Source organism: Lonchura striata, chromosome 5 (assembly GCF_046129695.1).
Source record: "Lonchura striata isolate bLonStr1 chromosome 5, bLonStr1.mat, whole genome shotgun sequence".
Lineage (NCBI taxonomy): Eukaryota > Metazoa > Chordata > Aves > Passeriformes > Estrildidae > Lonchura > Lonchura striata.
This window is the reverse complement of record NC_134607.1, coordinates 72913329-72930754: the sequence shown is the minus strand read 5'-3', so window position 1 is coordinate 72930754 and position 17426 is coordinate 72913329. Positions and strand designations below refer to the sequence as shown.

Sequence of the window (17426 nt, the reverse complement as noted above, 5' to 3'; positions counted from 1 at the left end):
AGGGACACAGGGCACAGCAAGCAAAGGGACACAGCAGGACGAGGGACACGGCAGGACAAGGGACACAGCAGGACAAGGGACACGGCAGGATAAGGGACACAGGGCACAGCAAGCAAAGGGACACAGCAGGACGAGGGACACGGCAGGACAAGGGACACAGCAGGACAAGGGACACGGCAGGACAAGGGACACGGCAGGACGAGGGACACGGCAGGACGAGGGACACAGCAGGACAAGGGACACGGCAGGACAAGGGACACGGCAGGACGAGGGACATGGCAGGACAAGGGACACAGGGCACAGCAAGCAAAGGGACACAGCAGGACGAGGGACACAGCAGGACGAGGGACACATCAGGATAAGGGACACGGCAGGATAAGGGACACAGCAGGACACAGGGCACAGCAAACAAAGGGGCACAGCATGACACAGGGCACAGCAGGACACAGAGCACAGCAGGACACAGGACCTGGAGCCAGGGCTCCCCCGGGATGCCAGTCCCAGGCAGGACAGAGTAGGGTGGCACGAGGGGCTTGCCCAGGTGCCCACCCTCCCTGGGCAGGCACTCCCTGCCCCTGCTGGAGCCGCAGGGAGGGCAGGAGGGTCACAGGGGGTGACACGGTGACAGAATGGACAAGCCAGCACCGCCCCGGGGCCGGGGCTTTTGTCTCCCGCCACCTTCCCAGCCCGCCGCAGCCACTTCCCCTATCCAACATTTATTGTGGCTTCTCCTGCCTGCGAGAGGCCCTTTGATAACGGGATTGGAAGGATTATTTCTTTAAAGCTCTGCAGCTGTTTCTTGCAGAGCCAGCACGCTCCGGCTGCTGCTTCCCACGTCCCCCGGGCCGGGAGCAGGGCGGGCAGCCCCGGAATGTCCCCGTGGCACCGGCCAGCCCCGGCCACGCTGGTCACCCCCATCCCATCGCCCTCCAGGGCACCGAGCCCGCAGCACTCCCTCGTCCAGATTTATCGGGGGAGACGTTTTCCCTCACTGAGAGCTGGGCCCAACAAAGCCTCCGGCCTTCCACCCCGGGCTTTGCTTGTCCCCAGTACTGGGGGCACACGGGGAGGGAGAACTGGGACCAGCAGAGGACACAGAACCTCCCAGTCTGGGTGCCCCGGGCAGGGCTGGCACAGACCCAGAGCCAGGACCAGCCCGAGGAGGAAGCAGAGGGAAGCAGCCCTTCCTCTGAGGACCAGGAATTTCACCTTTCCCAGGGAAATCTGGCAGCAGAACCCCACCCCACAAACCCTGGATGTGCCCTAAAGACGCAGGTGATTCCAAATGCTGATCCCAATCCATGGGAACAGCCAGGGACAGACACAGAGCAGCCACATGGCTGCAATCCCGGGACCTCAGGGGGCTGGGATGTGGCACTGGGGTGCTGGGATGTGTCACTGGGGTGCTGGGATGTGACCCTGGAGCACTGGGATGTGACCCTGGGGTGCTGGGATGTGTCACTGGGGTGCTGGGATGTGACCCTGGGGTGCTGGGATGTGACCCTGGAGCACTGGGATGTGACCCTGGGGTGCTGGGATTCCACCTTTAGGGCTGGTCTCCCGAGTGCTGTGCTCCTAGGACAGCATCCCTGTCCCGGGACAGCAGCCGCTCTTGGCACGCACAGGGAGCGTCCCCAGAGCTGAGGGTGACCTCCAGCACCCCAACAAGGACGGTGGCACTCGGGGACAGAGCCCAGCACCAGCAGAAGCTCGAGCGTCCCCATACCCCAAAAACGTCCTTCAGGGGGGCTTTGGCAGCGTCTGGCACTCGCCCCAGCTCAGGAGCAGCTCCGGCTCTGGCACATCCCTGAGCCCCGGGGCGATTTGGCCAGGAGCAGAGCTCCCAGCGAAGGGAACAAAAGGCAGGACGGGCCGGGGGCTGCCGGGGGCTGCCCGGGGCCAGGGCCGGGGGCTGCCCGGGGCTGGGGCCGGGCTGCCGCAGCCCCCGCTGCAGAGGATGGCTCCAGCCCAGCGCAGGCACAGCTCCGCAGCGCGTCCCAAATCCCGCCGCTCCAAGAGGAGCTGACGCAGGGATTTCGGGAGAGAGCCTCCAGCCCCCCTGACACCTCCATCCCCCGGCTTCTCCTCCTCGCCCCTCGCCAGCGCCAAAGCCGAGGCGAGGCCGAGCCCCCCCTGCGCCCCCGGCCCGGCCCGGCGCCCCCCGGCGCAGCCGCGTCCGCCGGAGCGTTTGCCGCGGTCCGTCCGCGGTGCAAAGGCAGGTCGGGATCTTCCTCCTCCTCCTCCTCCTCCTCCTCCTCCTCCCCCTCCCCTCGCAGCCCCTTCCAGCAGCTCCTGCGTCAGCTCTGCCGCTGCGAACGAGCCCCGCTGTGCCGAGCACGGAGGCGGCTCCGGCGCCATCCCTGCCCACCCGGCACCGGCACCGGCACGGCCGGACCCGTGCCCAGCTGCGGGAGCAGCGCTGGCACCGCAGCCCGTGGGCATCCGTCCTGGTTTTCCCCGTCGCTTACAATTCCGGGCAAGGGCGGGAGGCGGGGGGGAAACCAGAAAAAAAAGCCCCCAAAGTGACACCGAAATGAAATGCGGGGGCGCTGCGGCTGCCAAAGGCCAAATTCCGAGAGCGGGATCGACCCAACAGGCGGAGAAATTCCACGTCTCCTCCCCCGGAATCGGGACGCGGTCTTTGCAGCCCCTGGGGGCTCGCAGGGAACGGGGACCGGGAGCACCCGCAGGGCCGGGGAACGGGGCATCCCGCAAGCTCTGCCCGCAGCCCGCGGGATCCCGCTGCACAGCTCCGGGGGCACCATTCCCGGGGGAAAGCCGGGTCCCCACCGCTCCCGGGGGTGGGGGAGATGCTGCTGAGCCCAAAGGCACCCGGACATCCCTGTCCAGAGGCTGGGGGGAGCCCCGCCTGCTGCTATCCCACAAAATCACGGCAGCTTGGAAGTGCTGGGAGCATCCAGCCGCCCCCTCCAGCAGCTGAGCGGAGCGTGACTGACGGCCTGGCACAGCTCCTGGCACAGCTCCTGGCACAGCTCCTGGCACAGCTCCTGGCACAGCCGCTGCCAGCGGCGCTTCCCGGCGTTCCAGCGCCGGCACACGGCCCTGCCGTGCCCACGGGACACCTGCCCAGGTGTCATTTGTCACCGCCACGGGGAGGGGACAGCCGTGTCCTTATCCCGACGGGTGGGCTCTCCACTCCGGCCTCCCGGAGCTCCTCCGAGCTCGGTGTCCCTGCACGGCTCCCACAGGGAATGCCCAGCAAACCCTTCCTGCTCTGGGCAGGTTTGGGAGCTCTGCTCCTGTGCCAGCCACATCCGAGCCACCAGAGCAGGCCCAGGAGCCATTCCCAACCTCATCCCGGCGGACACGAGCTGGCGGCACCACAGGGATCAACTGAGCAGCCACAGGAGCTCCTGGCTGTCCCAGCAGCTCCAGAGCTTTTCCACGGTGCCCCATTCAACCCCGGCACCCCAAGAGCTGCCAGGCTTGATCCCATTCCTGCTTTTTCCAGGAGCTGCCAGGCTTGATCCCATTCCTGTTTTTCCCCAGGAGCTGCCAGGCTTGATCCCATTCCTGCTTTTCCCCAGGAGCTGCCAGGCTTGATCCCATTCCTGCTTTTTCCAGGAGCTGCTAGGCTTGATCCCATTCCTGCTTTCCCCAGGAGCTGCCAGGCTTGATCCCATTCCTGCTTTTCCCCAGGAGCTGCCAGGATTGATCCCATTCCTGCTTTTCCAAGGAGCTGCCAGGCTTGATCCCATTCCTGCTTTTCCCAGGAGCACCCAGGCGAGGCCGGGTTGCTCGGACACGATCCCGATCCCGGCAGGACCAGAGCGCTGGGAGGATCCGACCCTGCGCAGGGCCCAGGCCGACTTTCCAGGGAAATTCCAGCCGCTCCGGAGCCGCGGCCGCTGCCTGGGCGAGGCGGCAGCTCCATCTAGTGGGGCTGATCCCAGGGATCCTGCCCGGATCCCGCAGCTCCCGCATCCACCGGGATCATCCCGCGCACCTCCACCTCCCTCCCGCCCTCCTGCACCGGCTGTGCCCGCGGATCCACGCCGGGACAGGGATTCCCAGGGTATCCATGGGCAGGGATTCCCGGGTATCCATGGGCAGGGATTGCCAGGAATCCATGGACAGGGATCCCTGCGTATCCATGGGCAGGGATTCCCAGGTATCCATGGGCAGGGATTGCCAGGAATCCATGGGCAGGGATTGCCAGGAATCCATGGGCAGGGATTCCCAGGTATCCATGGGCAGGGATTCCCGGGTATCCATGGACAGGGATTCCCGGGTATCCATGGACAGGGATTCCCAGGATATTCATGGGCAGGGATTGCCAGGAATCCATGGACAGGGATCCCTGCGTATCCATGGGCAGGGATTCCCAGGGTATCCATGGGCAGGGATTGCCAGGAATCCATGGACAGGGATCCCCGGGTATCCATGGGCAGGGATTCCCAGGCAGGGATCCCCGGGCACCCATGGGCAGGGATCCCACCAGCACACACCAGGAGAGGGGCTCAGCAGCATCTCCAGCCTTTGGGAGAAATGGGAACCAATCCATGGGGTGTCATCCCCATAGGAACATTGGGAATTGATCCGTGGGGCATCATTCCCCTGGGAGAATCAGGAATTGATCCGTGGAGCAGCCATTCCCCTGGGAGGATCAGGAATTGATCCGTGGGGCATCATTCCCCTGGGAGGATCAGGAATTGATCCGTGGGGCAGCCACTCCCCTGGGAGGATCAGGAATTGATCCATGGGGCAGCCACTGCCCTGGGAGCATCAGGAATCACTCGGGGTGCAAGCCCACCCCTGTGGCCCTGGCTGACCGGAGCCAGGTGCCAGGACACCCCCAGTCCATGCAAACCCCAAAAACCAGAGCCCCTCTCCCAGGGCTCTTCCCTTCTCCTGGCACCTCTTCCCGCTCCAGCCCTGGGATCCATGGCCGGGATCCAGCCAAGGGAAGCCCCTCTGGGGTTTGCCCACCCCCATGGGGAGGCCAGAGGGAGCTGGGCACCCCGTCCTGTGGCTCTGGTCCCCACGGGTCCCCTCCCAGCCCCGCTCACCTTGGCCACGAACTGTTTGTCCTTCTGATCCAGGTTTGCCGTGGGCGCCACGTAATCCCTCCAGATCCTCAGCTTGCGCTCCTTGGCAAACCTGCGGGGTGGGGACAGTGGGACACGGGGCTGGCACACCCGGCGTGCCGGGGTGGCACTCCCAGCAAAGCCCGGGAGAGACGGAGGGGAGAGCCCAGCTGGGAGCACTGGGAACTGGGGGAGCAGCTGGGAGCACTGGGAACAGCTGGGAGCACTGGGAACTGGGGGATCAGCCAGGATCAGCAGGAGCACTGGGAGCACTGGGAACAGTGGGAACAGTGGGATCAGCAGGAACACTGGGAGCAGCGGGATCAGCTGGGAACTGTGGGATCAGCAGGAACACTGGGAGCAGCGGGATCAGCTGGGAACTGTGGGATCAGCAGGAGCACTGGGGGCAGCTGGGAGCACTGGGAGCAGCGGGATCAGCTGGGAGCACTGGGATAAGCTGGGAGCACTGGGAGCAGCGGGATCAGCTGGGAACTGTGGGATCAGCAGGAGCACTGGGAGCAGCGGGATCCCCATCCCACCTCTCGGCCGCGCGCAGTTTGTCGGCGCCGCGGGTGTAGACGGCGATGGACCAGTCCACGCAGCGGGCAAAGCCCTCCTTCAGCAGCAGCTCCGTGATGTTCCCGTTCTGCGGGGAGCACGAGAGGGCCCGGGGTCAGCAGGGTCCCCCCGGGGCCAGGAGGATCCCCCCGGGGCCAGCTCTGCTCACAGACCAGGATGTCCCAAACCCACCAGGAAAGAGCCCAGGATTCCCAGTGGCACCCCCAAGCTCTGCCCTGCTCACAGGGACCAGGATGCCCCAAATCCACCAGGAAAGAGCCCACAAACCCCAGTGGCACCCCTGGCTCTGCCCTGCTCACAGGGACCAGGATGCCCCAAACCCACCAGGAAAGAGCCCACAAATCCCAGTGGCACCCCTGGCTCTGCCCTGCTCACAGGGACCAGGATGCCCCAAATCCATCAGGAAAGAGCCCACAAACCCCAGTGGCACCCCGGGCTGTCCCAAACCCCCACTCCCCGCTCCCCCACTCCCCACACCCCGCGGTGCCCGGGCGTGCCCGGCCCCCGGAGCCGGCCGTGCGGCCACTTGCCGGGTGCAGGATGGTGCCCAGGATGTTCTGGTTGTGGCAGCTCTCCAGGACGATCTGCACGTCCCTCTGGAGCAGCCGTGACTCCGTGAAGAATTTGGCTTCGGCCGCGAAGGGCTCCGGGACCTCGGCGTCAGCCTCGCGCTTGAAGGTGGGACACTGCGGGCACGGGACAGTCAGGGCAGGGCACGGCCCAAAGCCTGGGGAAGAGGCTGGGAACCCCCCGGGGAGGAGGCTGCCCCCATTCCCCAGCTCCTGGGGTGCTCTGGGGACGGAAATCAGGAATTTGTGCCAGGACAAAGCCCTTTGACTGCCCTGGGAAGAGACCAACTCCAGCTCAGGAGACCCCTGGGCAGGGACCTGGAGCTGCTGGAGAGCCCCAAGGAGGCCCCGGAGCTGCTGCAGGGCTGGAGCCCCTCAGATCCCAGGGATCCAGGCTGGGAGAGCTGGGAATGTTCCCCTGGAGAAGGGAAGGATCCAGGGAGAGCTTCCAGCACATTCCAGGGCCCGAAGGGGCTCCAGGAGAGCTGCAGAGGGGCTGGGGACAAGGATGGAGGGACAGGACACATGGAATGGCTCCCACTGCCAGAGGGCAGCCATGGATGGGAGATTGGGAATGAGGAATTCCTGGCTGGGCTGGGATTGCCAGAGCAGCTGGGGCTGCCCCTGGATCCTGGCAGTGCCCAAGGCCAGGCTGGACACTGGAGCAGCCTGGGACAGTGGGAGGTGTCCCTGCCATGGCAGGGGTGGCACTGGAGGGGCTCTGGGGTCCCTGACCACCCAATCATGTCTCTGCTTCCTTGGACTTGGGCATCAGCAGGAATTTCTCCTTGGGATGGGTGATCAGACGTTGCAAAGGGCCGCCCATGGAGCTCAAGAATTCCTGGAGGTGGCACTCAGGGCTCTGGGCTGGGGACAAGGCGGGCGCTGGGCACAGCTGGGATGGGCTGGGAGGGCTTTTCCAGCCTCAGGAATCCTGAGATCCCGTGAACTCCCAGCAAATCCTGACCAGGGAGTCTGACAGCCCCGGCCACCCCTCGGTGACACCTTGGGCTCCTCCCAGCCTGGCACCACAGGTGGCAAGGATGTCCCTCCAACCTCCCTGCTGCGGCCCTGGAGGTGCCACGGAGGGCGGACAGGGAAGGAATTGGGCACTGGAGATGGGGCAGGGGGAATGGGGCACTGGGAATGGGGCAGGGGGAATGGGGCACTGGGAATGGGGCACGGGGAATGGGGCACTGGGAATGGGGCACGGGGAATGGGGCAGGGGGAATGGGGCACTGGGAATGGGGCACTGGGAATGGGGCACTGGGAATGGGGCACTGGGAATGGGGCAGTGGGAATGGGGCACTGGGAATGGGGCAGAGGGAATGGGGCACTGGGAATGGGGCAGCGGGAATGGGGCAGAGGGAATGGGGCACTGGGAATGGGGCACTGGGAATGGGGCACTGGGAATGGGGCACTGGGAATGGGACAGGGGGAATGGGGCACTGGGAATGGGGCACTGGGAATGGGGCACCGGGAATGGGGCACTGGGAATGGGGCACTGGGAATGGGGCACTGGGAATGGGGCAGCAGGAATGGGGCACTGGGAAGGGCTCACCTTGATCCCCGAGAGCATGACGGTGACCAGGTAGAAGTCGGGCAGGAGCAGGGCCCTCACCACGCTGCCGTCCCGCACGTGCTCGATGATGGCTGCGGAGCGACACCGGAGCTCAACACCCGCTGGGCCGGGGACACGGGACACGGGGACACGGGACACAGGGACACGGGACACAGGGACACACGGACACCTCACCATTGACGGGTTTCTGGTGCAGGGAGTCCACGAAGTGCCGGGGGTTCTCCAGGGTGTACTTGAGGTCGCGCACGGTGTGCGAGCCCGAGCCCTCGCTCCACATGCCCTTCTTGGCGCTGCGCGCCTGCTCCTCCAGCTCGGCCAGCCGGCTCTGCTCGGGGCTGCAGGACACGCCGCCCTCAGCCCGGGCACCTCTGGGTGCTCGGCCACCCCATCCCCGCCCCAACCCAGCTCTCCCAGCGCCCATCCCAGCGGGAATCCAGCTGGAAGCGCCTCCTCCCACGGATCGGGGGAGGCCGGGCCCGGGAGCCCTTCCGGAGACTGCTCCGGGCACCGAGGGAAAGGCAGCGGCGCTCGGCAGGGCAGGGCAGGGCAGGCACATCCCATGGGAATCACGGATCATCCCGGCCCTGCGCACACGGGCGGCCACCCAGGGGCCCCCAGCGTGCCCACGATCCCCTCCCAGCCCTGCCACGGCAAACTCAGGGATGTTGAACAGGGTGCCAGAGCAGCTGGGGCTGCCATGGATCTCTGGCAATGCCCAGGGCCAGGCTGGACACTGGGGCTGGAGCAGCCTGGGACAGTGGGAGGTGTCCCTGCATGGCAGGGTGGCACTGGAGGGGCTCTGGGGTCCCTTCCAGCCCATCCCAGGACTCCACGACCCCACAAAGGAGGCTGACCCTGCCCTGGAAGCGTCCTGCACCCCTGGAATGGATGCTGTCCCCACGGCTGCAGCCCTGCACAGCCCAGGCCCGGCCTCTCCCATGGATGTGAGGGAGCCCAGGAGAAGCCTCGGCCCTGCTGGCACAGGGATAACCCAGCCAGATCCAGCAGCAGGAATGTCCCAGCACCTCCTCTCCCGTGGGAATGAACGGGATTCAACCCCACCCAGGAGTGACTCTGGGGGCTCCAGAGAGTCCCTGCCCCACAGCCCACGGACACGGCTCCGCTGCCTCGGCATCCAGGGAAGGAGGCAGCCCCTGCCAGCCCCGCCACATCCCCAGAGCCCACGGGATTTGGGGTGTGGGCACCTGGGGATCCAAGGGCTCCATGCCCAGAGCGCCAGCCCAGGACCGGGATGGGAGCTGGGCACCTACTTGTTGGCTCGGATCCCCTCCCGCCGGGAAGCCAGACCTTCGGCCACCAGGGACTCGGCAATGTTCTCCCCACTGGTGTCTGTAGGAGAGGAGAGCAGCAGGAGGGTGAGAGGGGCCACAGGGACGCGGGAGTGGGGCAGCATTCCCAGTGATCCCAGGAAAGCAGTGCTGGAACAACCCCCGAGCTCTCCCAGGGACATCACTGCCCCCAGCCTGGGCTCCCTGGGCAGCCCCAGCCAAGGCCTGACCCCTTTCCATGGGGAAATTCCTGCTGGTTCCACCCTGAGGCCGCCCTGGCCCAGCCTGAGGCCGTTCCCTCTCCTCCTGTCCCTGTTTCCTGGAGCACAGCCCGACCCCCCGGCTGTCCCCTCCTGGCAGGGACTTGTGCAGAGCCACAAGGTCCCCCTGAGCCTCCTTGGCTCCAGGCTCAGCCCCTTCCCAGCTCCCTCAGCCCCTCCTGGGCTCCATTCCCTTCCCAGCTCCCTCAGCCCCTCCTGGGCTCCATTCCCTTCCCAGCTCCCTCAGCCCCTCCCGGGCTCCATTCCCTTCCCAGCTCCCTCAGCCCCTCCTGGGCTCCATTCCCTTCCCAGCTCCCCCGGCCCCTCCCGGGCTCCATTCCCTTCCCAGCTCCCTCAGCCCCTCCTGGGCTCCATTCCCTTCCCAGCTCCCTCAGCCCCTCCCGGGCTCCATTCCCTTCCCAGCTCCCTCAGCCCCTCCCGGGCTCCATTCCCTTCCCAGCTCCCTCGGCCCCTCCTGGGCTCCATTCCCTTCCCAGCTCCCTCGGCCCCTCCTGGGCTCCATTCCCTTCCCAGCTCCATTCCCTGGACACTCCAGCCCCTCCAGGGCTCTCCTGGCAGGAGGGGCCCGGAGCTGCCCCCAGGATTCCAGGGGGTCCCTCAGCAGGGCCAGCACAGGGGACAGTCCCTGCCCTGGGCTGTGCCCACCCTGGGGCTGCCCCAGCCCAGGGCCATCGGCCTCCTGCCCCCCGGCCACCCTGGGCTCGTGCCCGGCCGCTGGCACAGCTCCCCTGGGCCTTTCCCAGCCCTGCAGCCCCCCTGCCCCAGCCTGGAGCGCTCCAGGGGCTGGGGCTGGCCCAGGGCAGCGCCTGGCACTTGGCCTGGCTGCCCCTCACCATGGCTCCAGCCTGTCCCCATCCCTCTGCAGAGCTCCCTGCTCCATCCTCCCCGCCCAGGAGCTGCTGCAGGGAATCTGTCACAGCGTTCCCACACTGATGGCGTTTAAACCCTGACAAACTTCATCAGGAAACGTTTTCTGCCTCATTTCTCCCGCCCGCGCCGCTCCTGGCTGGGCTGAGCAGGGCTGGGGATGGCAGCAGGAGAGGCCCCAGCACCCCAACCCTGCCCAGCACCCCAACCCTGCCCAGCACCCCAACCCTGCCCAGCCCAGTCCCTGCTCCCAGCCACAGCACACCCCAACAGCTCCACTCTCCCACTGCATCCCCCAGAGGTGCTCTTCCAGCTGGATTTGTGCTTAAGGCATTCCAGGCTGAGCCCAGGAAAGCTCCTGGAGCTGGGCTGGAGCTGTGGAAACCTGGGGGGCTGGAGCAGGCACCCCTCACTCCCCTCCCAGAGCTGGGGGGCCAGGAAAAGTCATGGAAAAGGGATGGAAAAGCAGGCAGGCATCCTCCTGCTGATGGCACATCCCAACACACCCCAAACCTGCCCTTGTGCTTCCCTAAGAGCCACCTTCTCCCAACAAACATCCAGAGCCACCTTCTCCCAACAAACATCCAGAGCCACCTTCTCCCAACAAACATCCAGAGCCACCTTCTCCCAAACAAACCATCCAGAGCCACCTTCTCCCAAACAAACATCCAGAGCCACCTTCTCCCAACAAACATCCAGAGCCACCTTCTCCCAAACAAACATCCAGACCACCTTCTCCCAAACAAACCATCCAGAGCCACCTTCTCCCAAACAAACCATCCAGAGCCACCTTCTCCCAAGTAAAACACCCTGATCCACCTTTTCCCAGGTAAAACACCCTGGATCCACCTTTTCCTAAACAAACCATCCAGAAACACCTTTTCCAAGATAAAACACCCTGACCCATCTTTTCCCAGGTAAACCATCTAGACCCACCTTTTCCCAGACAAACATCCAGAGCCACCTTTTCCTAAGCAAACCATCCAGAGCCACCTTTTCCCAGAAACCCACCCTGAACCCCCCTTTCCCTAGGTGACCCCCTTTCCCCAGGTAAAGCCCTGACCCCCCTTTCCCCAGGTGAGCCCCTTTCCCCAGGTGAGCCCCTTTCCCCAGGTAAAATCTGACCCCCCTTTCCCCAGGTGAGCCCCTTTCCCCAGGTGACTCCCCCTTTCCCCAGGTGAGCCCCTGACCCACCTTTCCCCAGGTAGACCATGCCGTACTCCCGGCCCTGCGGGGTCTTGTACTCCACGGTGAAGCACACCTCCTTCCCGATCAGCTTCTTCCGCAGGAACTCCCGCGCCGGGAAGCCCCAGGGCTGCGGGGGGAGGCGCCGTCAGCCGGGGCTGCCGGGACGGCCCTGGTTCCCCGGGAGCTCCGGGGTGAGCCCAGTTCCCCGGGAACTCCGGGATGAGCCTAACTGGGAGCTCCAGGACGAGCCCGGTTCCCCGGGAGCTCCGGGACGAGCCCGGTTCCCCGGGAGCTCCGGGCTCTTGCAGCCCCACGCCGGGCACAGAAGGCTCGGTACCGGCACCGGGTGGGTGGGAGCGCGGCCGGAGGAGGGAACGTGACGCTGATAAACAATTAGCACAATTAGCGGGGCTGACAGGCGTCACTTTGGCAGAGAGTGACATTTAGAGGCTGCTTGGAAGACAAAACTCCCCAGGGAGAGCAATTATCTGCCAGCGCTGCCGCTCCCGCCCCCGGCCCGCAGGAGGGGGCCGGGCCCCACCGGCACCGGGCGGCTCCGGGACCGCCCCGTGTGCCCCGAACCATCCCCGGGGTCCCAACCATCCCCGTGTGCCCTGAACCATCCCCGGGGTCCCAACCATCCCCGTGTGCCCCAAACCATCCCCGTGTGCCCTGAACCATCCCCGGGGTCCCAACCATCCCCGTGTGCCCCAAACCATCCCCGTGTGCCCTGAACCATCCCCGGGGTCCCAACCATCCCCGTGTGCCCTGAACCATCCCCGGGGTCTCAACCATCCCCGTGTGCCCCAAACCATCCCCGTGTGCCCCAAACCATCCCCGTGTGCCCTGAACCATCCCCATGTTCCCCAAACCATCCCCGTGTGCCCCAAACCATCCCTGTGTGCCCCAAACCATCCCTGTGTGCCCCAAACCATCCCCGGGGTCTCAATCATCCCCGTGTGCCCCGAACCATCCCCAGGGTTCCAAACAACCCCCGTGTGCCCCAAACCAACCCCTGTGCAACCCAAACCATCCCTGTGTGCCCCAAACCAACCCCGTGTGCCCTGAACCATCCCCATGTTCCCCAAACCATCCCCGTGTGCCCTGAACCATCCCCGGGGTTCCAAACCACCCCCGTGTGCCCCAAACCAACCCCTGTGCAACCCAAACCATCCCCGTGTGCCCCAAACCATCCCCGTGTGCCCTGAACCATCCCCATGTTCCCCAAACCATCCCCGTGTGCCCTGAACCATCCCCGGGGTTCCAAACCACCCCCGTGTGCCCCAAACCAACCCCGTGTGCCCCGAACCATCCCCGTGTGCCCCAAACCATCCCCCGTGTCCCCGTCTGCCCCGGAGCCCCCCCAGCACCGTTCCCATCCCGGGTGCAGAGGGACAGAGGAGGAGCAGGAGCAGATTCCCCCGAGCCTGGCGGGGCCGGGGTGACCCCGTGTCCCCAGGGTGGGGTGGCACCCACCTCGTCCGGGGTGTCCCTGGCCTCGGGCTGGCTGGCGGCCGCGCGCCGTGCCAGGCTCCCGGCGCGGATGTTGCTGAGGTTGATCTGGCGCTCCGGGGGCGGCCCGCCGCGGGGCTGGCCCCGCACGATGATGGCACAGCCCGACAGCACCTGCGGGGACATGGGGACAGGGATGGTGGCACAGCCGTGGTGGCACAGCCCGACAGCACCTGCAGGGACACGGGGACAGGGATGGTGGCACAGCCGTGGTGGCACAGCCCGACAGCACCTGCGGGGACACGGGGACAGGGATGGTGGCACAGCCGTGGTGGCACAGCCCGACAGCACCTGCGGGGACACGGGGACAGGGATGGTGGCACAGCCGTGGTGGCACAGCCCGACAGCACCTGCGGGGACATGGGGACAGGGATGGTGGCACAGCCCTGCAGGGACAGCCGTGGTGGCACAGCCCGACAGCACCTGCGGGGACACAGGGACAGTCATGGTGGCACAGCCATGGTGGCACAGCCCTGTGGGAACACTGGAGGCACAGTGATGGTGGCACAGCCCCCAGGGACATGTGAGGACAGTCATGGTGGCACATCCCCGCAGGGACACTGGGGGGACAGTGATGATGGCACAGCCCTGCAGGGACAGCCGTGGTGGCACAGCCGAGGTGGCACAGCCACATGGGGACACCGGGGGGACAGTGATGGTGACACAGCCCTGCAGGAACAGCCGCGGTGGCACAGCCCTGTGGGGACACGGAGGGCTCAGCCGGCGTCCCCCACGTAAGGTGGTGGCAGCCAGGAAGGAGCGACAGGAATGTGACACTGCAGGGACACGCAGAATCCCAGGGGCAGAACTCCAGGGGCGCATCCGTCCCTGGCACCACTGAGTGCCACGGGCTGGAGAGCCAGGAGCTGCCCCAGCTGGAGATGGGGCCAAAATCCACATCCTGGGGGATGCTGCCCCCGTGCCCAGGTGAGAGCCCTGCAGAGCTGCCCCAGCCCTGGCACACAGCAGCAGCACCTGGAGCTGCTGGAGAGCCCCGAGGAGGCCCCGGAGCTGCTGCAGGGCTGGAGCCCCTCAGATCCCAGGGATCCAGGCTGGGAGAGCTGGGGGCCTCACCTGGAGAGGAGAAGGATCCAGGGAGAGCTCAGAGCCCTGGCAGGGCCTGAAGGGGCTCCAGGAGAGCTGCAGAGGGACTGGGGACAAGGATGGAGGGACAGGACACAGGGAATGGCTCCCACTGCCAGAGGGCAGCCATGGATGGGAGATTGGGAATGAGGAATTCCTGGCTGGGCTGGGATTGCCAGAGCAGCTGGGGCTGCCCCTGGATCCCTGGCAGTGCCCAAGGCCAGGCTGGACACTGGGGCTGGAGCAGCCTGGGGCAGTGGAGGTGTCCCTGCCAGGGCAGGGATGGCACTGGAGGGGCTCTGGGGTCCCTCAGAGCTCAGCACACCCGGACACGGGGTCACCTCCGTGCACACAGAACACCAAGGAGCATTTGGAAAATCTGGATTTTACACCAGGTGCTCTCCAGATGAGCCCAGCCAGGCTGTGTCCCACCACAGCTTTGGCCAAGGATCTCCCTGTTCCCCATAGGATCTCCCTGTTCCCCATAGGATCTCCCTGTTCCCAACAGGATCTCCCAACAGGATCTCCCTGTTCCCAACAGAATCTCCCTGTTCCGAATAGGATCTTGCTGTCCCTGGGATCTCGCTGTCCCTGGGATCTCCTGTTCCCCATAGGATCTCCCTGTTCCCCATAGGATCTCCCTGTTCCTGGGATCTCCGTGTCCCCGCTCCCAGTCACCCACACTGCCCCCACACCCAAGGACCTCCCTGCTCGCTGTCTCCCAGTCCTCCCAGATCTCTGATCCAGCCTCGGGGTCAGGTTCCAGTGCCTGCCCTGGCTCCCTGGCACCCCAAACCCCCGCGGGTGCTCGCAGGGATCCCAAACTCCTCCAGCCCTGTGCATCACCAGAGCCAGCCCAGCCCCGTGCCCAGGGCACTGCACCCCTCAGGATGAGCCCCGCCGAGCCCACCCCGAGGCTCTGGGTGCCCCTGCACCCCCCCCCACCTCCTGGAGCCACGGCAGCGCCGGGAATGCTGCGGGAGCCACCGGGAATTGCGGCCGGAGCGATCCCGGCAAAGGCTCAGCGCCCTGTGCTTAAGGACTTAGAGGTTCCATGGCTGTAATTAACCCTAATCGTTAATTTATAGGGCACAGGGAGGCCAGGGCATGCTGGAGCTGCTCTGCTCCATCCCCAGCAGGAGCCCGGGATCCCAGGGTGGGATCCCTGGTGGAGCTGCTCCGTGTTCCGGGACATTCCATGCCGGCTCCTGGTCCCGTGGCCCCGTCCCTGCCCATCCCCGCGTGGCTGTCGGGCTCCCAGCTGGGGAAGGGCTCCAGGCATCGGCCAGGGCCAGCAGTGGCACCGGGGCACCGTCCCAGCAGCCAGGTAACACTGCCCCAGCCTGCCAGCAAGCCACCCCCGGGCCCGCCTGTCCCACCAGGAGCTCCAGCAGAGAAATCTGGGCTCAAGCCAGGCTCAGTCCAGCCTGGAAGCAGCACGGGCACACCGGGAGCACAGCCCCGGCTCGTGCTGCCAGGGCACCAGAGGGGACGGCACCGAAATCCCACGGGCACATCCGGAATCCAGAGCTGCCCCTGTGGGGCACAGAGGGTTAAAAATCCTGACAGGAGTGGGAGGAAAATTCCTGCTCTTCATCCCCATGCTGCTGCCAAACTCCTGCTCTCAAACCCCGTAGTCTCACTGTGACTGCAACAGGAAGGTGCAAAAAACCCCAAAAACCTCGAAGCTATGACAGCAACCACAGCAGAGCTGGTGGCACCGCAGAGAGCCAGGAAGCCGCTCCTCCCAGGGGAATTTTGGGGTGGCTGGCCTGGAAGGGGACCACAGAGCACATCCCGGGCTATGGGGCACAGGCACAGCTGCCTCCCAGCCAGCAGGCTCCAAAATCCTCCCCAAAATCCTGCTGCGGAGCCCCGAGGATGGAGTCGGGCAGCAGCAAGCAGCCGAGGGCTGTCCTGAGCACCCCAAAATCTGCGGGTTGGGCAGGAGCCAGGGCAGGGTGGCAGCAGCAGATCCCCCCCCACGGGTGACACACGGCACGGGGATGGTGCCAGACCAGACCGGCGGTGTCCCCAACCCCCGGTGTGCGACCACAGACCCCCAGTGGCCACCCCAAACCTCTGGGATCCATCCCTGGACCCCTGTCGTGTGTCCCCAGACTTCCAGGGTGCCTCCCCGGTGTCCCCAGGCTGTCCCCAGCACGCCACAGGCGCCGGGCTGCAGTGGCACCCCGGGAACAGGTCGGGGGGAAGGGGTCAGCCCAGACCCCCAGATCCACCCGGAGCCGGGCACGGGGATCTGGGGAGCTCGGGGACACGGCAGGGAACGGGCTGCGGCGGGACGGGACCGGGATGGGGACACGGGACGGGACCAGGACACGGCGCCCAGGACTGAACCCGACCTTCGCTCCCCCGGGCCCCGCTGCCGGCACACGTGGGGACCCGGGACGCTTCCCGGGGACCCCGGGGGGCCGCAGCGCCCCATCCCCGCGGGGACCCGCCCGGGGCACGGGGCTCCCGTCCCGCCCCGCGGGGATGCCCGGGAAGGGCAGCGAGCGGAGCACGTGGGGAGCCCCGGCACGGCCCCGCTGCCGCTGCGAGGCCGCCGCTCCGCGACCCCTCGGGGCTCCGGGGCCGGCAGCGGAGCGGGACCACCGGCTCCGGTCCCGGGACCACCGGCTCCGGTCCCGGGACCCAAAGCTGCTCCTGCCCCGTGCCAGCAGCCGGAACGGCGCCGGGACGGCGGGACGGCGCGGTGCCCGGAGCCGGGACGGCGTGGGGGAGGCGGGCTGCGGGGGGATCCCGGGTGCAGCGCGAGGTGCCGGGGCTGCGGGCGGTAACGGACCGGCAACTGCCGCGCCACGGGGCCCGGGAGCACCGGGCGAGCTGCACCGGGCGGGGGGAGCCGGGCACCGGGCAGGCAGCGAGGCGGCGAGCGGAGCGGGGCCGCGGAGCAGCGTGCGGGAGACGGGGCTCCCCGGTCGGCGGCGAGGCGCGGGGCCGGCGCGGGGAGCGGCGGGCGCAGCCCTTACCATCTTGACGATGCCGCGCTGGACGACGGGCGGCGGCGCGGAGGCGGGCGGGCCGGGGTTGGCCGCGGAGGCCATGGCGGGGCCGGGTCGGGTCGGGCCGGGCCGGGACGGGCGGCGGGAGCGCGGCGGGGCCCGGGGCGAGCGCGGAAGGGACCGGGGGGCGGGGCCTGGCCGGGGGGCGGGGCCTTGGCCGGGGTGGGGCGGGGCCTGCGCGCGGCTCCGCCCCCCGGCGCGGCCGGCGGCCAACGGGCGGCCGCTGCCGCCGCGCGCGCCGCCCCGCCCCGCGGCGCCCCGGCCAATGGCGGCGCGCGGCGCGCGAGCGTGGCGCCCCTGGCGGCCCCGCCCGGCCCCGGCGCGCGCGGGAGGGGGGGGCGGGACTTCCGGGGCGCGCGGCGCCAGGGACACGTCGGCAAAGGCCGCCCGCGCGCGCGCACG

The 17426-nt window shown here is 67.2% G+C and overlaps 1 protein-coding gene across 1 annotated transcript in view; it reads right to left on the bottom strand.

Moving 5' to 3' along the window:
* Positions 1 to 17066, bottom strand: part of SND1 (staphylococcal nuclease and tudor domain containing 1) — a 77937-nt gene extending 60871 nt beyond the window's left edge. The window contains exons 1-9 of the mRNA XM_077783736.1: positions 16992 to 17066; positions 12880 to 13029; positions 11410 to 11530; positions 9050 to 9128; positions 7953 to 8113; positions 7758 to 7849; positions 6158 to 6313; positions 5588 to 5694; positions 5031 to 5121 (exon numbers count right to left, since the gene is read on the bottom strand). Coding sequence (XP_077639862.1) covers positions 5031 to 5121; positions 5588 to 5694; positions 6158 to 6313; positions 7758 to 7849; positions 7953 to 8113; positions 9050 to 9128; positions 11410 to 11530; positions 12880 to 13029; positions 16992 to 17066 — 1032 coding nt within the window. The remainder of the gene's footprint in view (positions 1 to 5030; positions 5122 to 5587; positions 5695 to 6157; positions 6314 to 7757; positions 7850 to 7952; positions 8114 to 9049; positions 9129 to 11409; positions 11531 to 12879; positions 13030 to 16991) is intronic.
* Positions 17067 to 17426: the final 360 nt, after the last annotated feature.